We start from the raw sequence: 19,455 nt of genomic DNA on the forward strand, positions 1-19,455 counted from the left end.
GGCGATCAAGAGGCGCTTGTAATGATGATCGTAAGATTTTCAGGGTCTTTTTTCCCCCAGGAATTTGATCGCGAACACTGACAACAATGATCTGACCCTTTGGCACACCCCATCTCACAACTCGCCTTCTATTGCTCGAGGGTCAGGAGAGCTTTCTACTGTAGCATCCGAGTATCCGGCCTTCTTCAGATGTGACCCATGTCATCCCACCAATTGATATTCCTCGCTGCCGCCACAACAAGTTCTGTCAACTCTCACATGCGCCAACTCGGCGTACTCGTGGTCGGTGTCGCACACAACGCCAACGACCCAACTCGCAGATAACGCACCAGAAGGTGTCGTCACTCATACGTTGGAAAGTATGAGGATGAAGACAACCCATTCTCTTTGCAATATGATCTAGATCCCCTTACCGTGTATCCGTAGCTAAGCCCCTGTTGACATTACGGGGTCCGAGGAATCATTGACAATGACAATTCTGATTCTTTCCCCCGCAATCTTGGCCTTTTTCACTTGGAGCCACGAAACTCCGTCCTTTGTGTCTGGGTATGTACTCAGTACATAGTGCAAAAAGATTATCATCGTAAGCTTCTGGTAGTTTGATCCATTGCATCACTATCTAAACTCCCAGCCCATTCTCTTTATACAAAGTAATGTTTTGATTGCCATATTAAACTTTGAGGGTAAGCTGCCACATGGACACAGATCGCTGGTCGAAACATCTCCTATCATCCGGCGTGCTGTTTGTGACGATGAGCTCATCTCCATCGAATTACGGATAAAGCAGCCGATGCGAACTTCATGTCCACCATGATTTCATCTACTTCTTTCTGGCTTCTAGCAAAGGACGAGTACAACGTTCGTCTTGTTGCCTGGACAGAAACCTCTTCCCAAACGACGCGACCTCCGAGTACTACGAGCACAAGCGCATTACACTGACCCATCGTTCCATCACTCATCAACTCATCATTCCCACCGGACCACATCGCACTGGCGACGTTGATGTCTAGGCACCAAAAAGCCCCTGGAGCGACTTGACCACCGTTTGACAATTCTCGTAACCGTAACGAGTAACCACGGCTGGAATCTTCTCGGCTCGCGATCATTTCCGGGCTCACTGGATTTCTCCTGACTCGCCATTGTCGGAAATTGTCATGTCCATGCTGTCTTTTCGAGACCTGATGCCGGTCGCTTCGACTAATTTCTCCTCCATGTCTCCTCCAAACTCGGATCTTTCGACGAGGAGGAAAACCAGTGTCGCCTGCTTTGGCTGTAAAAGGAGACGCACGAGAGTGGGTTGTTTTCCTCCATTCTTGTCGAGCAACATGGCTGACATTTGCACAGTGTGATGAAGGCTTACCGTGTGTCTCTTGCATATCTCACAACACCGAGTGTGTCAAGGACGAAAACGACGATGGCCGCCGTAGGTTGGCCATGAAGCGCAAGCTGAGCGCTCTCGAGAATGATCGTCGCCTCTTCGATGACCTCCTGGCCACGATCCGCAAGACCAACACCACACAGATCGAACCTCTCCTGAAAACGATCCGGAATGGCAGCTCGAGGCACGACATCCGCGCCTACCTCGATTGCCACTTCCACCCTGGTTCGGACGCAATGCAGATCGAGAACGGCTTCGACAAAACACCCCGAGCCGTACGACGCCCAATGCGCGGACGTATTCAGGACGTGGTGAACCCTCCGGTTTCCGTCCCGGCGAAGCCATGGACCACGGTGACCGACGACGACGATTTTGTGTCGCACCTGATCTCCCTGTGGTTCACTTGGGCCCACCCTTGGTGGCACTGGGTCGACGAAAAGCTTTTCCTCAACGCCATGAGGACCGGGGACGACAGAGGCCTGATATGTACTCCCTACCTGGTGAACATGATACTGGCTGATGCATGTGTGAGTTTTCTCCTCTCTCCCTCGCCCCTTCCCGTCAGTTGCTCTAATTTGGGCTGCCTCTGATCGTCCCCCTCTCAGCTCCTGGACACTCTGGCCGATGACGGCTCCGAACCCAACAAGTGGATACGTGAACAATTCTACCAAGAAGCGAAGAAAGGCCTCGATGCCGAAAAGGGTCGAGTCTCCATGACCGTAGTGGCAACCTTGGGTGTGCAATGGACCTAGTAAGTCGACCCCAGTCTTTTCACGTCAACGTTGGACTGACATGTCTGTTCTAGTCTGAACACGAGTGGTCAAGATTCGCTCGGAAATGCCGTCCTGTATCAGCAAATATTCCTGTCCAAGGACCTGGAACGGTGGAGGCAAAAGGTGCTTCGCAGTATGGATCTACCCAGAGGGTATCTCGACGATGTCATGAGATCCCTGGACACACTCCAGTGGACGCTCTACACTCTCAATTCTTGCACCCTCTTGGACTTTGAAAAGACGCAGTTTCTCAGGCCACCGTCCGGCCCCAAACCTCAGTCGGACCATCACAAAGGCGACAACGTTGACTGGACACCGTACCCCCAGCCTCACACTCCGGTCAGCTTCCACCCGACCTGCCACTATCGCAGTTTTCTCTGTCTGATCGAGATGACCGCACGTGGAGAGAGGCTGGTCACCAAAAGAACCAAGGAAGACGCCGACGATGCCATCCGCCAACTGGGGGAGTTGTACGTTCATATCCGAAATTGGAACAGGACTCTGCCCGACTGTTTGCACCTGGATGGAAGATCCTCACCTCATGTCATTGCTCTGCAGTAAGTACAACTCGAAGCCCAACAAATTTCCAGACCAGTTCTTTTTTTTTCTTCTCCTCAGCAGCAAGCCCAACGTTCTTGTACCAAACCAAAACGGAAACTTTCAACTAACGGGTGGTTAATTTTTTTTCCTTTTTCCAGTGCACTACACAATTGGGTCATGGTGATGATGGCGAAGCAAATCGCCGCGGTCGAGTGCGGGCATCAGGGTCGCCCGGCGCTGATTCGCACCCAGCCCGACGGGGAACGGCCCAAGTGGAAGCAAATGTCGATAACGTCGTCGATCCGCATAGCCGAGCTCTTTGAGCACATCCGCCTCAAATGGGGCACCGACCACTTCCCCGTCATCATCATGCAGCCCCTCGCCATCGCCGTCTTCCCGCTGCTGGAGGGCCTGCACGAGACCCCCGAGGCCCCCAAGGCGTTTTTCAACCTGTGCCTCACCATCCGCGCCGCGAGTCGACGGTTCCCCGTGGGCTACGGCCTGCTCCTGGCCGTCAAGCAGACCGCCGAGAGGAGAGGCATCCGACTGCCCGAAAACTGTCGAGACTTTTTCTCCGACCTGTCGGCCGTCTCGGTGTCTCGGAACACGTCCGACCTCACGGACAAGGGACTCGATTATCTCCTCGACAAATGGGAGGATCTCGACCTCGAAGGAAGTGCGTAGTGAAAAGTACAGATTGTGGTTTGCAGATTTCAGATTGTGGATTGTGGATTGTGGATTGTGGGGTCTTTCTCAAGTTCTCTTTTGGGGTTTCGTCGGTTGTGATATGGTCAAGAATGAAAATGATACCAAGTCCAGGGTCGTTACGAAGTTATTGGGTTCTTTTTTTTTCGTTCTTCAGCAGCAGCAAGGGGTTCGCGGGTGGATCGTGGGATACGACGGACGGAAAAGAAATCGCTAGACTCGGAAGTGTTTTGGACACACTCGCAAAAGAAAAGGGAAAAAAAATTCCAGATTGTATTTGTATTTGTACCGAGTACGGACTATACCGGGGGTTAGACAAGAATCACTTTTGTGAGGATGATACTGTACGTACACAGTACCTACTCCGTAAGGTGTACTGTACCTTGGGGCCACCAGTTAGTTACCAACAGACAGGTAGGTAGGTACCTTGTGGTTATGAATTGGCCCTTTTTGCTTGTTCCTTTGCCCTTCACCTTTTTTCATTTTACAAGTATTGTATACGACAAGGGTGACACTACCCACGCACTTCCAAAGGTACGTACGTACACCACCTTACCTATCGTGGGAAGTAGGTAGGTACCTATGCATTTTGAAAAGAACAAAACACAGGGGTCCCTCGATTTGGCTCTAAAATCAATCAGGGAGTTCCAAGTACACACCGTAAGACACGACTGCTCGGTGCTCTATCATTGTAGCAAGTCATTCGAAAACAGTACAAGACAAAAAAGGCCGACCACCTGTCCAGGAGTCATTGTCGTGGGCCAGCCTGGTCATATTCATGTCCATGTTCATTTTTCTGGAACAACTCCAAGTTCCAAGTCCAAAACCGAGTCATGTTCATTCTATTCTTTTCTGTTGCCGTCTTCATCACCATCGTCGTCCATAAATCTCATGTTCCTTTTTCTTCTTGGCACCACCATCACTGGTTCTTTCTCTGGCTCGTTCTTTTCCGCCGCCACCACCACCACCACCACCAACATACGCGTCTTTCATACCCATACTCGTGCTCGAGTTCATCGTCGTCATATGAGATTGTGACTGAGATTGTGACTGTAATTGACTAGGCTCCAACAACCCTCTCCCTACTCTTCCACCAGCCGCCAAACCAACCTGAGACGACGAAACATCGACAGGTTGAGATCTTTCCGCGTCCCTCCCAAACAACTTCAGCATGTCCTGCAAGGTGAGCTTCATGGCACCCGTCTTGCCTTCTATGGTGGCATTGGCCAATTCCCGTTTCTTGTCTTGCAACTCCAGAATCCTCTCCTCGACCGTGCCCTTGATGGTGAGTTTGTAAACTTTTACATCCACGGTCTGATTGAGACGGTGGACCCGGTCGATGGCCTGTTCTTCGACAAACGGGTTCCAAAAGGGTTCGAGGATCACCACCCGGCTCGCGGCAGTGAGGTTCAGACCCAGACTGCCCGCGCGCAGGGAACAGAGCAAAACACGGGTCGAAGGGTCGGTGCGTAGACTGTGTAGACTCGCCTCGCGTGCATCGTTGCGCATCTTGCCGTCGTACCGGACGTACCTGATCCTCTGTTGTCGGAGAAACGGTTCGATCAGATCGAGCATCGACGTGAAGAAGGAGAAGACAATGTATTTGTGTTGGTGGGAGTCGGCTTTCAGGATCCCCAGCAAGTGTCGGATCTTGGTGGATTGCATGATGTTGGGAGACTCGCTCTCACTTGAGTCGTATTCGTCGTCGGAAGCAGAAACATCCTCCTCATCATCCTCGTCTTCATCACTACCGTCGTCGCCATCATCATCATCATCATCACTATCGACAATGACTCGTCTAGCCTCTTTGCGCTGTTTCTGAATCGCCGTTTTCTCCTTCTTGGCCATCTTCTCCTTTTTGCTCTTCTTGATCTTGGACACCTGCATATTTTGCTCTTCAAGATCCGCGTCGCATTCTTTACAGCGGATTGCACCATCCTTGGCTTCTTGTCTGGACAATTCCACCTGACACACATCGCATCGTCTGCTCTCCACACTCAGACCACCGAGCATATTCGCGATGCTGTCCATTTCGTCGTCAACACTCGCCTTGCGTCGACTGGGCGTCTGACTTCCTGCAGGATCAGTCTCGTTGCTCAAATCACTCCCTGTCAATTTCGGATGATTGCACGCCTGCCTCAACCTCATGAGCAGCACCAATGCCGACGCATAGCTCATCTTGTTGCCAGCCATCATCATCGCGAGGCTTCGATCCGTTCGGTTTTCCAACCGAGCATAGAATTCGCGTTCTTGTTGACTAAACTCCGCCTCGACTTTCTCGACCGTTCGCTCCACGATGTTGAATCCTGGCCCTTTTTTCTTTTCTCCGTCTTTTCCAGGTTGAGGTCCCTGTTTCAGAACGTCTTTGGTCCGTCTCTTCATAAAAGCCTTGAGATATACCTGCAACCGTGTTATCGCGAGCCCACCTCGCCCGTTAGACATAGGTTTCGTGATGCTCTCGCGCCACTGGTTGAGGTCATCGTATGGTTTGATTCGCAGAAAATGGATCAGACTCTGCAGCTCGTCGAGGTTGTTCTGCATGGGCGTACCCGTTAGACACCATCTGTACTCAGCATCAAGTGCGCATGCGGCTTTGGTGGCTTTGGCGTTGCGATTTTTGATGCTGTGCGCTTCATCTAGAATGATTCGATACCAGTGAACTCCAAAGCATCCCACCTTGAGATTTCCGCCAGACCCAGCGTGCTCAGAGGAGAGAGTGTGATAAGTAGTAATCACGACATCATGCTTCCTTAAATCCTTGAAGTTCTTTGTTCGATTTGGTCCGTGATGGACGACGACGCTCAATGCATGATCATCGTCGACACGGTCTTTGATTTCAGCTTCCCATTGCTTTATCAGTGCAAGCGGGGCCACGACCAGCGTTCCTTTGCCGATGTTTTCGGGTAGTTTTCGTTTCGATTTCTGGAGTTCTTCGGCGCTAGGTTTGGGGTTCGAGAGGATGAGAGCGATGGACTGGATCGTCTTGCCTAGACCCATGTCATCTGCCAGAACTCCGCCCTTTGGCAATACGCCACGGGTCTTTTTGGTGCCGGTCTCTTTGTCACACATCCAGTTTACACCATCGATCTGGTGCGGAAGGAGTTTAACCTTGAGGCCGGCAACAGTGCCATCATCTTCTTCATCTTCTTCTTCATGATCTGCTTGCTCTTCATTGCCTTCCTCGCCTTCCTCGCCTTTGACGCTCATGACTTTCAGTTTATCGGAAATCTCCTCGAGTTTTGTCTCCAGTTGCTTTTTCCGTCTTCTGGTCCGCGGCTTGTCTTCCTCATCTTCGAATGCTCCCTCAAGTAACGCTTTTATGTTCTCGTTTGCCTTGGCAGAATCAATATACGTGTAGGGGTCTGATGATGCGAAACGCTCGTCCTGCCAGTGACTCCGATTTGTAGCAAAGCCTATCTTATCCATAGTCATGTCAATGATGTTCTGTGGTCTGAAAAAAGCATTTGTGGACTGTTGGGATGAAAAGCTAGGATGACCGGCAGGGTTCGGTTGCCATGACGGCCAGTTAGAAGGCTTCGGGATCTCGAATACATCATCTATTGACCGTCTGGCTTGATGCGATGAGGCGGTCTGAGGTGAAGGTTGAGAAAAGCTCGCAGGTTTAGGGACCTCGAAAAGATCGTCGTCTGAGAGGCGCGGCTTGGACTGGCTCGAGGCGTTGTTAATGTTTCGAAATGCGTCTAGGGGGTTTGCGATAACATGCGGTTTGTGCAGTTCTGGTCTTTGAGAGGGTTTCTTTGAAGCAACGAACAAATTGGAGTATTTATCTGACTGAGGCTTGTTGTTCTGTCGTGGCACTGATACGTTTGCCGCCGGTTTGACAAGAGGTTGCGTTCGTGAATACGGTTGTGGAGAGGCACCCAGTGCTGAAGGTCTGCCGAATTGAGGTTGCTCTGGTGGGTTCTGCAAGGTAGGGTAGAGTGGTTGCGGACGGCCCTCTGGCCGGTCATCCTTCTCTTGAGGCCTCGCAGGAGGCGCCGCATTACCCATGGATGGTGTAAGTGGGTTTCGAGCTGGCGCTTGTTCTCGCACCATGTCGATCGAAAAGATAGAGAAGTCGTAGGATTGAAAGGAGCTTACGTCTGCTCGAATCCAAAGACACGGTTTAGGGATCGTAGACGCAGAATAAGCCCTCAGATGCGTTCTTTCGAACGACCAGATCCTTTGAGGGGTGCCGCAAGAAATGACTGCCTGTGACCCAATTGCGCGCTACCTCCTCGGTTGTCAGGACAACCAACGCGAACACTGTATGAAGAGGCACAAGGTGCCGGCAAGAAGAAGAATAACTCAGTGCGATTTCAGTACACGATCACTCAATGTTTGCGCTGGATTCTGGAAGTAATGCGCTTGATGTGCGTTCCAGGCAAAATCCGCGGCCGTTGATGTCATCGTCAACAAGGACTTTTGAAACTATTGAATTGATACTAATGCAGCCTTGCGCTTCATTGAGCCTTGTGCGCCAGACATGCCCTCTCGACTGCGGAGTACAGGCGTGTAAAGGAAAGAAGATTGAACAAATCAAGGCCTATATCCTGGTATTAAATGTATACAACATACATCCAGAATAAGTGAGAAAGTCGTTAGCATAGGAGATTCATCTCAGGTCATTATCTCAAAAGGTTCACTGTGCCAGTAGCGCCACACCCCACGACCATCCCGTCAACCGAATGCAGGGTATTCGACCTTTTGAACGGCTCGACGAGCAAGATAGCAACTTCATCCAGCTGCAGCTCGAATGACGCCTTCCCAGAACTTTTTCAAACCGAGAACATGTGCCCGAGTCGGATGCACGCAACCACCGTTGGCCAACTCCCTCTTTTCCTCGGCCTGTCTAGCCATTTCCATTTCCCTTCCCCATCGCGCCTGTGCCCTTCTCTTCTCCAGACTTACAGTATCGATCTTTTCTGCTCTCTCGAGCGCGAGCTTTCGTGCCGCGAACCGCCTAACCAGCGTCTTGACCGTGTTTCCCTCAGCAGCCTCCAACTCATCCGCTTTGCGTTTCTGTGCCTGCAGACCTCGACCTTCAACCCAGGCTCGTAGACCATCTTTCAAACTCTCCCGTATGACCTTTCGCCGCGTAGCCACAATCGCTGGCGAGACATTGCGCCTGGCGCATTCCTCAGGCATAATGTTCAGGGATATGAGACTGTTCATACTGGGCCTCCGCTCGAGTTTCCTACCGAGACCGTCCATCAGCCGCCGCCGTTCGACTGCTTGCCGCGACTGAATCAGCGCCGGGGACACGAGGGAGGAGTATGTGGTGCACGTAGACGGCAGGATGGACCGATCCACCAAATCACGCGGACTTGGTCTGTGTTCAAGGTTGTGACTGAGTCGTATGCGAACCAGACTCTTGCTGATTTGTCTCGACAGGACATTTGTCTTGCTCAGCCATATCCAAGAATTAGGTGGGCTTATGGACGACTTGAGCGGTCTCCTTGCCAGAGCAACAGACAGAGTGTAAGAGGCATGATGTATACGTTCGAGATGCAAAAGAGGGTCGCAAGCAACGTCGCGGAGGACATGGCAAGTCCGGCTGAGCTGCAGCAGATCTGGCACGTCGAGGAAAGACAAGATGCACAGGAGCACCTCGGGAGGTAGGTGATTCAGCGATAGCGACATGGTTGATCACGCCGGGAGCTTGTTGAGCCGTGATACTCGCAGCAGGGTGAGATCGAAGCTGTTGGTAAGTACGGAGTAGCGTCGACTGCTTACATTGAGCAATATGACACTGTGAGACAGTCAGTGTTTGGGTTGTAAGGAATAGAACACTGCCTGTTTGGAAGACGGGTGTGGTAGGGGCACAGTACGGAGGTGTTAGGGGTGTGTCACAGGCAGAATCGGGAAAGGGAAGAGGGTCGCGTGGCTGGGGCTCATGAGACGATTCAATGTAATGACGCACTTCCACCCCAATCTAACACCGAGCACAATCCTGGATCACGAATAATGACAGCCTTGAAGGCACACAGCCTGATACAGCGACGACTTCATTGATGAGATGGGATGACTTGTTTGGACGACAATAAAAATGAGCTGGACTCAAACCATACAGAAGAACTAGATGCCTGTTTCCGTTCGGATTCCCATCCCGTCAATTGACCCATTTCGTTACACCAGGCGCCCATGTATATAACCAAACATCGAGATAACGCCCTGTGCTGCATTTCTGCTCGTAGTCATCATCATACATCCTCCATGGTTCCAGCTGGTTCATCCTCGCCGTCGCTATCAAAGTCCTCAACCTCACTCAATTCCCCATCTGTCTCGTTCTCGTCCTCATCAGCATCCGCGTGGATATTCGTTGCATACTGCGTAATATACTCTGTCCTTGATGTTAGTACCTTGGTCCGTCATCTTCACTACATCCTTGACCCACCTTTGACCCTCGCATCGTAGCTCCGCGGCTCTCTCATCAGCAATGCTGCCGCTTCTCCGTTCAACGGGTCTGTCGGATTGGGGTATCTGAGGAGTTGGGGTAGGAAAACTTCGAAGATGTTGATCATGTCGAACATAGGTGACCAGGTCTGGTTGATGACATCTAGACATACCGACCCTGACCTGTATGCTCAGTCAGTGCCGGCGCTTCTTGAATCTCTTTTCCAGTCCAACTACCCACCCCTCGTCAATGTTTGGATGGAAGATCTTGTTGACGAAGCCAATGGAAGGCGATTTGTATGGATACTGATCGGGTAATTCGACGTGAACTTTCCATTTCCCTTCTGCAAAAGGTGCTACAAAAGCACAAGTCGTCCAGTCAGTCTTCGTTCGTCTTATGGTATCGATCAGTGCCATCATTGGGCATATGAAATAGTGGTCATGCTCTTACTCTCTGATGGTCCTTTGAATATGACATAGAACTCTTGCATGTTGTCATTCACCAGTGTCACCTCGTAGTCGCTCATCATGAGCTTCATCACATCTGTCTCTATCCTCCGCTTGGGACTACTCATGGTGGTGCAGGGGGCGGCTGTGCGCGGTGTCAAGTGGTGAGCAGTCCTTTAAGAAATGCTCGACTTGGAAGTCTACAGTGCCTGTGAAATGTCAAGACTCAGAGCGCGGCTTTGTCGCCGTTACGAGGGGATCGGATAGACAGTCGGTGGTGGCAAACAAATGGCGATGCCGGAACTGACTAGGACTGGCAGAAAGCGGAGGAGGCTCGGATACGCGGATTGAATGCGGACTTGCACTTGACGATATAGGGTGTAGGGATCGCGAGAGAGATCAAGCCACTGGAGGTAGATAGGTCGAGGGCTTTAGGGTGTCGGAGGCTTGAGGCAGAACAGTTGATTAGGAGATACGGCGAAGAGTGAAAGTTGTAGGATGGCTCAAAGGACGATTGATATGCAGTGATGCAGTTCGGTGAGCGGATTGGAGCCAACGACGTGGGGAGGCTCATGCCCTCTTATGGCTGTCCCTGACCATCCCGACCCCGGGCGATCGAGCCGCCTATCACGGTGCTATTCACTTACGGTACCTGCACAGCGGTACTTCACTCACACGGAGCAGGTCAGCTGGTTTCCAGCGCATGGGCCGCGACTTCAGGGCTGCTCACTGTCACTTACGAGGCTTTGACTTGGAAACCCAATGGTGGGGGACAACGTGTGAAGGGAACCATCCTTTGATGGTCACATTCGTCGGACTGATGACGAGCATCCAGTCACTCTGACCTGAACGTGCTTATCCATGGCTAACATGTATCTCATTCATGAGGCTGCCTCGTGCCTCATTGGACCAGAACAGAAGTGTCTGGCTGCGACAACATCCGGACTCGTGCGAGTGCAAGTATGAACAGTTCGGGCGTAGAACGAGGCCTGGCATCCGTACTCCGTAGCCCTCGGCAATAAAATGAAGCTCCCAATGACGCCTAAATGGCCCTATGATTGGAATGGGTTTAGCTTTGGATTCCTCCAATCGTGCTGTCGCCGAGGCTCACGGTTACGGGCCACAATAACCTCAAGGGATCGTTTCTCAGAAATACGTTATAGAATACAGCACGACAACAATAAAAACAACGACTTTCCTCAGGCCGCCGCGATAATTTCTTCTACGCTATGAGTCAGAGTCAAGAGTCTGTCTTTGATCTCTCTCTACAATTTCATCCATCCAGTTCGAAACCCGGCTGAAACAGACAGACAAACATGGCTTCGGTAACCTGCGCACGCAGGTCTTACCAGACCTTCTTCACACGGCCTCGTTACAGAACAGTGACCTCGCAAGCAGCCTGCACACGGCAACAGACTAGATGGAGCTCACATGCCCCTTCCTCTCCCGCTCTACTCGCCAGAGGACAGAAGCCGGTCACCATTCAGACTCTACAGAAAATGTACGCCGACAAGTCTCCAATCACGATGCTCACCGCCCATAATTTCCCCTCGGCCCTCATGGCACAAGAAGCCGGCATGGACATGGTGCTGGTGGGTGACTCCCTGGCCATGGTGTCCCTCGGCATGCCAGACACGTCCGAAATCACACTCGACGAAATGATCATGTCTGCCCGAGCCGTCAGCCGAGCCGTCAACCGATCCTTCACCGTCGGTGATCTTCCCATGGGCTCCTACGAAATCAGCCCCGAGCAAGCCCTCGCCAGCGCCATTCGCATGGTCAAAGAAGGTCGAATGCAGAGTGTCAAGTTGGAAGGCGGTGCCGAGATGGCCCCTCAGATCAAAAAGATAACCACGGCTGGAATTTCCGTGTGTGCACATATCGGTTTGACACCGCAACGACAGCACGCCCTAGGCGGGTTCCGAGTTCAAGGGAACACCCCAGGCAAAGCCATGGCTTTGTATGAAGACGCAAAAGCCGTTCAAGATGCTGGTGCGTTCATGCTGGTGCTTGAATGTGTACCCCCCGATGTTGCAGAGGAAGTAACCAATGCCTTGGTCATTCCGACCATCGGTATCGGTGCTGGAAACAAGACGAGCGGCCAAGTCCTGGTCCAGATCGATATGTTGGGTGTTCGACCTCCTGACTCGTTCATGCCGAAATTCGTGAAGAGGTACGGTTCCGTATGGGACGCTGGTGTGGCCGCGATCCGGCAATATAAAGACGAGGTCACCGATCGAAGCTATCCTACCGCACCGTATGTGTACAAGAGCGACGCCAAAGTGACTGAGGCCTTCAAAGCGGCATTGAAGGGAAACGAGTCCTGTTGAGATTTTGTTGTTCTTGATGGCAATGTTAATCGCCTATAGGAGAGAGTGCGTGACCTTAGGGGGAGTTTCTGGCGATGAAGAAAAGATTCCCGTGGATTTTCATAGCGTACGACTTAATTTATTGTTCGTTGCGTTTGACGTACCGTACTCTCAGAATTTCTGACTCGTCATCCAAAAGCGGGCGTGGTAGAATAGCTAACAATCAACTGATCGTCTGTTTTGAAACACTAAAAGGTCAAGTCAGCACAGGTTTTCTTTCTTTTCTCTTTGAGCTTTCCTCTCGTTCTGGTAAAGGGGAAGAAAATGGAATAAGAACGAACCCGAAACAAGTTCCCTACACTCTCGTCCAAACCCGGAGCGAAGACGCTGTTGACGTACAGGAACAATCCATCTCCAGGTTTCGCGCCGATCTTTTTCCTCAAAAAGTTCAAGACGACACTGAATTTTGAGGATGCGCTGATTTTGAACACTCGTTGTTTCAATATCGGTGCCGAACCCAACGGTTGAAATCGAATTGATACTAATTGTAAGAAAAGAGAGTCAGCCAGAAAGAACTCAACAAGAGTACTTACACAGAAGTACACCTGAGTAGATAGAGTGTACACATGAAGTTGATCAAGATATGTGACCTGGGATTAAAGGGGGAAAAGAAAAGGTAGACCCGACATACTCTTTTTGTCATCCAATTCCTCAACCTCCTTCAAAGCCTCACTGGCATCTTTTGGTAGATTTGTCAATATCACACTGGCAGTCATACTCATTGGTAAATCTCCCTTTTCTTCGTCTTCGTCGTCTTCGTCGTCGTCGTCGTCATCATCACCGTCATCACCGTCATTGTCAGCTCCTTCATCGTCATCGTCATCACCATCTTGTTGCCTCTTTGCTCTTTTTGTTGTTGCTGCTGATACTCTGCCTCGGACACCAACGCCAACACCAACACCAACGCCGTCCCCCTCAGGGACATTAGCCTGCTCGACGCGGTTTGCCCTCTCCAGGTCCATGTTGACATCACCTTGTAGTTCTTGTCGAGCTTGTTTGTCCTGAGAGGCTGTCGTGCGGGATGACCGTCTAGGCAGTGATGGTGATTCCATCTTGTCTAGACACCTTGTCAAAGGCTTGTGGACTTACAACCTGAAACACAAGAAACCCCACAGACGAACATAGAAGCAAAAGTCAAGTTTTATTTCTATGAACCAACAAGGCACATCGATAATGAATACGAAGTGCGCCGTACAGTGGCAGCTGCTTGATGTCTGACTTGTCTTAAAGCGGCATGAATAACTCCATCCAGGCATTATTCACTGTGAACTTCGTATGCACATCCATTCATTCTGTGAAGCTTAGTTTCTAAAACTTCTCTCAATGATACCAAATATTCATCATCAGCATTTGGATATAATTGCCATTGATTTTTTCATCGTACAGTACATCATCACCGCCAGGAAACGTGTGAATGAGCCCCCTACCGCTCAACAATGTATCACCTAAATGAAAACCAACCTCTTCGCGCTAGCTAAAGCTTTCAATACCTCTCACCAACTTTGGAGTCATCTCACTCGACTGTCGAGCTCGACTTACTCGCCTCTAATGAGATCGGCTACCTCTAGGAGACTCGGCAATCTCTTCTTCTGCTTAATACTTTCCAACCACTCAAGCATGACAGCCTTCTCGTGGTCGTCATCACCCTCACGATATCCGAGTTCGACAAGATGCTGATAGTCCTGTCTCTCTCTCTGCAATCCTCGATATGCAAGCACGGCGCTCTTTCTTCTCTTTGCATTCGGTGAAGAGCCATGGTCGCTGGATCTCTTACGGATTGCAGACGGATTTGGGTCAGCACCGTTGTTGTTGCACCGCCATTTTCGCAGGGCAGTCCTAGCCTTTGCCGCTTCAATTCGTTCCTCCAGCCCAGTAAGTGTGCCTTCTATCGTTTCAGAGTAAATATACTCGATTGCATTGTGAAGGGACCGTGGTAACCAATCGTTTGAAGTCGCATGGCTCAGCAATTTGCAGAAAAAATCGTCCGCTTCTCCTTCTCGCTCCACCTCTGCCACTATTCGGAGGAGATAGTGGTCGATTGCAGTTCCAATTTTCTCGATGCGTTGACTCACTCGCAAGAGGGCTGGTTTCGGGAATTCACCTTGGACCTCGTGCGCAATTGCTGCCGACGGCATACCATGCAATGCGAGAAAGAGTACCTTCTTGACGATATTGGAACTCAGGACTCGCCGAAAATTAGCGGGCAGGACTTGGACCTTTGCGAAAATACCCAAGACATTGACTATCTTCGGACCTGGTTGGAACTCTTCTGAGAATAAACCTGGAAACTCTGTCACATCTGTTTCAGCTGGAGAAGCACCCACGAACTGCTCGCTGCCCACAGAGGGTCGATCGAGCCGTTTGGGAAGTTCCACAGCATGATTCTGGGTGTGACTGGCTCTATAAATTTCTAAGAGATCTCTCTGGATATGTTGACAAGAGATACCTCGAGTATCGGTTTCGACTGCACGATTCTCATCATGATGGACAATATCCAATTCTGGAGTTTGAGTAGTAGGACCACCAATGCCGCGGACAAAGGTCTGATTATTGGACAAAATTATGTCAACATGACCTGGGCACCCAGTCTGATAATCACTTTGATGACCTCCCAAATTTGCAGCGTTATACTCCAATGCTTCAAAGAATCCTTCAGGGCGGCCCATGCCTCTGCATTGAGTGGTGGATTCTGCAGCAGACTGGAGTGCTCGATAGGGAATGAGAGGGTAGCCTTGCTTAGCCTGAATCCCGGAGTAGTACACGCGGAGACTACTGTGGTACTTGGCGACAATATTGGACTGCGAAGCTGTCGACTCGGGTTTGGTCGATTTGATTTGATCCTCGATTTGAGCATCAATTCCATCTAGTCGAGACTGCTGCTCATCCAGGAATGCCGGATCTCTTCTTGTTGCAATTGTCGAGAACTTCATGCTGAGACCAAAGGGCAGCCTACTTTTCCATGCAACCTCAGCCGCCTTGCTGAAAGCATACTGGTTCAAAAACTCAATTCCCGGATATTGTTGCATCCAAGCCAGTACCACAACAATATTTGCATAAATTTGAGCATCGTCGAAAGCCATCGGGTGTCGTTTCCGGTACTTGACTTTCATGTTTTCTGCGAAGCTGAAGATCGAGCGTTTTACTTCTTCACTGCGAAACCGGTCAGGTTGCCTAGTTGTGTCGATTGTTTGGACTGGCTGGGCTGCGGCATGGTCGTGACTTGGGTGCGAGCTCAGAAATCCAGGTCGGAGTCCAGTGTTCATGCTTTGAGCAGCATTCGTCATGACATCCATCATTCCAGAACGATCGGACAATTGAAGCTGATCATTGTTTCTTTCAAGCCGTCCTGATGCTGTTTGGATTCCATAAAGATGATATGTTGAAGGATTTGAGTCATGACGTGGTTCCAGTGATCGGTTCTGAACCGGATGACCTTGCTGTGATTGAGATGGAGGTAGGTTTTCCTGGTTTCGTTTTTCCGCTTTACGTTGTCGATCCTGATGACTGAGCATCTGTGACTGGGGGCGATGTCCGGAAAGATGATTTGCTGGGAGAAGGTGAAGAGTCTGCTGAGCCAGACCCGCTCTGGCTTCGCAGCCGTTGTTGTTGGAATGTATGCGCATGTCTGGACCAGCCCGAGATGTATCTGTAGGGAACTCCTCGACTTTGATGACTGGTTCCGGACGGTCATTGACTTCGCGATTCTCTCCACCATCATCCCGGGTGGCAGGAGGACCAGAAGGAAAGGCCATTCTTGGCGGTGACGAGCCCTTGGATCAAAGTGGTGATTTGTGACTTCCTATCACTGGAGCTACTGTTATCACACTCTTCTTCTTGAGTAAGTCTTGTTGTTGCGATGACCTGGCGAGACATGAAAAAGGTGTCGAAGGGGGGGTTATATACCCGCGCATGGTGTTGTTGTTTATCTTCTGCAGTGAATGAGGACCGCGAATGTGACGTGACTTCGGCGCTTCACCACGTAGGGTAGTGAAGTGTCCTGCTTGCTGACGTGTCCGGGCGGTGACTATCTGCTGAATCAAGAGATGGCACCTGGGAGAAGGGGTATGTGTCGATGTGAGAGAAGCAAAGCATCGTGGTGAACAAGGGAGTATCTTGACTGGGAGATCGATGCTCTTTTATGAGTTGAGATGGCTGCTACGAGATCATCCTCCAGGAAGGTATATACACGCTCATTGAAGCAGGAGCGAATCACGATTACCTACGCGTCTTATATCCAATTCACGGGCAGCGACGTGTCTCAGAAGGCAATGCAGAAGGTGATATGAAACGGGGCTACAGCGCTTCAATGTATGTTCATTCGTGTATCGCATATGATCCAATCCTTCATTTCGCACTGGCTCACACCTCGCTTAGTGCTGTTCATTACCCATTGATCCGAAAACTCCAGCAAAGATGCATCGTACTCTCACATAATCTCAATAACTTTCGGACAAGTCGCTGAAGTCAGGGACGTCCGAGTCACATTTGAAAGAGGGTGAGTATGCCTTTGACGGCAATATACCCGCCTTGAGACCCAATTCCCAACTCCACTGCACCGCACTCTCAGTCTTCCAAGTCCAGTAGAACCAGCCCCATGCTTGCTCAAAACTGTGCATCTGGGCTTCGGCATACATCTGCAAGAACTGCTTGTACGAGTCGGTATAGGTCTTGGGATCAGCATTGGCCTGGGCGCACGAGCACGGTGGCTCGGGACAGGTTGGTGTCAAGACCGCCGTCTGCGAGTCTCCTGTATTGAGAGTGCCGGTCCATCTTGAGCCAACACCGACATCGTTCAGATACTGCGCACAATCCGTGTCTGCTTGTGACCACTCTCCATCAAGGATCGGTCCCCAACCAGTGCTGGGATTGTTGGCGGCCACCATCAACCCGGTCCAGCCCGAACAAGCCAGGTTGATTTTGTCTTGATGTTTGAGTTTGAGCTGACCAGTGTTGAAAATCTGATATTGATGTGTGTCCATCACAAGTTTGTTGTCAACGCCATGGAACATGTCGTCCCAATCCGTCAAGCTGAGGAACCCATCGCCAAACACGATATGCTGAGTAATGCCATTGTCTCGAATGATTTTGATGGCCTGCTTGTTCCAATCAAGCACCTGGTCAGGCGGGATCACTAGCATCTTCGGTTCGTTCACCAGTCCATAGATCGTGAGTACATTCTTGTAACGGTCTTGAGCAAAGAATTTCGAAAGTTGGTTGTGAATGTCCAACGACCTCTGGGCATTTGTTGCTCCGTCCGTCCCGATGATCCAGTTGATAGAGCCTTGATGACCAGAATGTGCCCAACCATTCTGGCTTCCAGGAACTGCGTGCAAGTCAAGATTCACCCGTAGGCCATTCTGACGAGCATACTCAATCGCTCGGAGCAGGTAGCGCCACGCAACCTGCGGCACGTACGGATCTCCGGGATATGTCGTGACAGCCCAGTAAGGATAGGGTATCCGCACATGATCCAGGCCCGCATTTTTGATGTCGATGAAGCTTTGTTTGGTGATGAAGGTCGCATAATGTTGCTCGATGGTCCGTTTCGCTGCCGAAGGGCCTAGTTTGTCACACAGAGTCCACTCATCCACCACACCTGCTGAAGAAGGGTAGTCGAACATTGAGGGTGTGATGAAGGGCTCAAGGTCCAGCCATCCGCCCACGTTGACACCACGTATCGGCACCTTTCCGTAATCCCATTGCTCGTTCAGCGCGGGGACGTTATCATTCGCTTTCGTCGAATCGTCCCAGTCAGAGTAGAGCCCCATGACCGACAGACCACCCACGGTCTCAGCTGTATACGTGCAATTGAAATCCGTGGTGTCCAGCCAGGTTGAGATGTCTGTATACGTCCCCTTTGCACTCGCCGGAACCGAGCTCCCATCGCACTTGTTGCTCGGATCAGGGGTCGAGTTTGACGTGCTCGTCGAACTCGACGAACTCGAAGAGCCACTTGACTTCTTATTGTTGTTGCTCACAACCACCGCCACAGGGATGAAGATCGCAAGCAACACCACAAAAATGATCAACAGCCACCAGAACTTTTTCCGTGACCGCTTCTGTGTGTGTTTGTGTGCAACTTCGTAGCCTTCCTTCTCATAGGCAGCGCCCCCTCCTCGTCTGGTGACTTTTTGGTGCCTTTGGCCCGCTCTCCCTTCTTCCAGGATAGCACCACTGACATTGCGATTCTTCTTCCGTCGTTGCCGTTGATGCTGCGCTCCGGCCCCTTTCAGATTCTTGTATTCTTTCTTCCTCCGTTTCTGCTCCTCGTACTTCTCCTGAAACTTGACCTTCTCATTGTGCGCGTTCAATTTCGCCAGTGCATTGCTGCTCAAGAGTTGACTGGTGCTGTTAGTCGAGTTCCCAGAGCTATACTTTGCTCGGTCCCTTTCTTTCCTCACGGCAGCGCCGCCAGAAGCCCGGCGTCGGTCGCTCGTACGGTGATGCTTCTTCTCCGGAGACGGAGACGGTCTGGGTGAGGACTTGGCTTTCTCTTTCGGCGTCCGTTTCGGTGTGCGCGGTGCATCATCGTCTGTGTCATCGCCTCGATTTCTCGGTGGTGCTGGGCGGGAGTTGGGTGGTCGGTTGAATGCAGGGCGTGTGTCGGCCCTCGCCGTGGACTCGCGGCGAGGTTTCGGCATGCAAGTGTCGTCGAGGTATAGTTATTCTCATATCAGTGACAGTCTTGAAGCGGACGGATCAGAAGTTGGTAAGTTCCTCTTGTCTGTGCTCGAGTCACTCGTGTTACGACAGCATGTGGTACGAGGCGAGTTGTTCATGCGAGTACGCGGCCGTGGGTCTTGGATGTCGAGGATGTCACTATTTTGGGGGAGTCATTGGCCGGGCA

At 51.0% G+C, this 19,455-nt stretch overlaps 7 protein-coding genes across 8 annotated transcripts; 2 read left to right on the top strand and 5 right to left on the bottom strand.

Annotated features, from left to right (window-relative positions):
• Positions 1 to 701: 701 nt before the first annotated feature.
• PV06_03965 (uncharacterized protein) lies at positions 702 to 3,457 on the top strand. Its single transcript, XM_016404796.1, has 5 exons — positions 702 to 1,292; positions 1,345 to 1,905; positions 1,984 to 2,129; positions 2,184 to 2,708; positions 2,850 to 3,457. The coding sequence occupies exons 1-5, from the start codon at positions 1,155 to 1,157 to the stop codon at positions 3,373 to 3,375; spliced, it is 1,896 nt and encodes a 631-aa protein (XP_016265801.1). The 5' UTR covers positions 702 to 1,154; the 3' UTR covers positions 3,376 to 3,457.
• Positions 3,458 to 4,263: 806 nt separating this feature from the next.
• Positions 4,264 to 7,452, bottom strand: PV06_03966 (uncharacterized protein; the record flags this gene model as incomplete). Its single annotated transcript, XM_016404797.1, has 1 exon — positions 4,264 to 7,452. One exon carries the CDS (start codon positions 7,450 to 7,452, stop codon positions 4,264 to 4,266), a length of 3,189 nt encoding a protein of 1,062 aa, XP_016265802.1.
• Positions 7,453 to 8,133: 681 nt separating this feature from the next.
• PV06_03967 (uncharacterized protein) lies at positions 8,134 to 9,039 on the bottom strand (the record flags this gene model as incomplete). Its single annotated transcript, XM_016404798.1, has 1 exon — positions 8,134 to 9,039. The coding sequence occupies one exon, from the start codon at positions 9,037 to 9,039 to the stop codon at positions 8,134 to 8,136; it is 906 nt and encodes a 301-aa protein (XP_016265803.1).
• A 332-nt stretch (positions 9,040 to 9,371) lies between these two features.
• Positions 9,372 to 10,777, bottom strand: PV06_03968. 2 transcript variants are annotated; one of them, XM_016404799.1, is made up of 4 exons: positions 10,244 to 10,777; positions 10,034 to 10,148; positions 9,794 to 9,975; positions 9,372 to 9,739 (listed from the first exon to the last, which is right to left on the bottom strand). In XM_016404799.1, the coding sequence occupies exons 1-4, from the start codon at positions 10,365 to 10,367 to the stop codon at positions 9,600 to 9,602; spliced, it is 561 nt and encodes a 186-aa protein (XP_016265804.1). In that variant the 5' UTR covers positions 10,368 to 10,777; the 3' UTR covers positions 9,372 to 9,599. The 2 variants fall into 2 exon arrangements, with proteins under 2 accessions (XP_016265804.1, XP_016265805.1); XM_016404800.1 differs by having other exon boundaries at positions 10,034 to 10,777.
• Positions 10,778 to 11,422: 645 nt separating this feature from the next.
• PV06_03969 (3-methyl-2-oxobutanoate hydroxymethyltransferase) lies at positions 11,423 to 12,798 on the top strand. The gene has a single exon (XM_016404801.1). It carries the CDS (start codon positions 11,556 to 11,558, stop codon positions 12,567 to 12,569), a length of 1,014 nt encoding a protein of 337 aa, XP_016265806.1. The 5' UTR covers positions 11,423 to 11,555; the 3' UTR covers positions 12,570 to 12,798.
• PV06_03970 (uncharacterized protein) lies at positions 11,686 to 13,747 on the bottom strand. The gene is made up of 3 exons (XM_016404802.1): positions 13,240 to 13,747; positions 12,890 to 13,089; positions 11,686 to 12,796 (listed from the first exon to the last, which is right to left on the bottom strand). Exons 1-3 carry the CDS (start codon positions 13,658 to 13,660, stop codon positions 12,737 to 12,739), a joined length of 681 nt encoding a protein of 226 aa, XP_016265807.1. The 5' UTR covers positions 13,661 to 13,747; the 3' UTR covers positions 11,686 to 12,736.
• A 3,163-nt stretch (positions 13,748 to 16,910) lies between these two features.
• PV06_03971 (uncharacterized protein) lies at positions 16,911 to 19,249 on the bottom strand (the record flags this gene model as incomplete). The annotated part of the gene is made up of 1 exon (XM_016404803.1): positions 16,911 to 19,249. The coding sequence occupies one exon, from the start codon at positions 19,247 to 19,249 to the stop codon at positions 17,045 to 17,047; it is 2,205 nt and encodes a 734-aa protein (XP_016265808.1). The 3' UTR covers positions 16,911 to 17,044.
• Positions 19,250 to 19,455: the final 206 nt, after the last annotated feature.

This window comes from Exophiala oligosperma (genome assembly GCF_000835515.1).
Source record: "Exophiala oligosperma strain CBS 72588 unplaced genomic scaffold supercont1.3, whole genome shotgun sequence".
NCBI lineage: Eukaryota > Fungi > Ascomycota > Eurotiomycetes > Chaetothyriales > Herpotrichiellaceae > Exophiala > Exophiala oligosperma.

What these genes read in the sequence shown, in the direction of transcription:
- PV06_03965 (XM_016404796.1), top strand. Translation starts at nt 1,155, where the DNA reads ATGTCCATGCTGTCTTTTCGAGACCTGATGCCGGTCGCTTCGACTAAT. An exon ending in TGATACTGGCTGATGCATGT is followed by an intron (nt 1,906 to 1,983) that starts GTGAGTTTTCTC and finishes TCCCCCTCTCAG; the next exon opens with CTCCTGGACACTCTGGCCGA. An exon ending in TTGGGTGTGCAATGGACCTA is followed by an intron (nt 2,130 to 2,183) that starts GTAAGTCGACCC and finishes TGTCTGTTCTAG; the next exon opens with TCTGAACACGAGTGGTCAAG.
- PV06_03968 (XM_016404799.1), bottom strand. Translation starts at nt 10,367, where the DNA reads ATGAGTAGTCCCAAGCGGAGGATAGAGACAGATGTGATGAAGCTCATG. An exon ending in ATTCAAAGGACCATCAGAGA is followed by an intron (nt 10,149 to 10,243) that starts GTAAGAGCATGA and finishes GTGCTTTTGTAG; the next exon opens with CACCTTTTGCAGAAGGGAAA. An exon ending in CATCCAAACATTGACGAGGG is followed by an intron (nt 9,976 to 10,033) that starts GTGGGTAGTTGG and finishes CTGAGCATACAG; the next exon opens with GTCAGGGTCGGTATGTCTAG.
- PV06_03969 (XM_016404801.1), top strand. Translation starts at nt 11,556, where the DNA reads ATGGCTTCGGTAACCTGCGCACGCAGGTCTTACCAGACCTTCTTCACA.
- PV06_03970 (XM_016404802.1), bottom strand. Translation starts at nt 13,660, where the DNA reads ATGGAATCACCATCACTGCCTAGACGGTCATCCCGCACGACAGCCTCT. An exon ending in GGAATTGGATGACAAAAAGA is followed by an intron (nt 13,090 to 13,239) that starts GTATGTCGGGTC and finishes TCTTACAATTAG; the next exon opens with TATCAATTCGATTTCAACCG. An exon ending in GTGTAGGGAACTTGTTTCGG is followed by an intron (nt 12,797 to 12,889) that starts GTTCGTTCTTAT and finishes TTGACCTTTTAG; the next exon opens with TGTTTCAAAACAGACGATCA.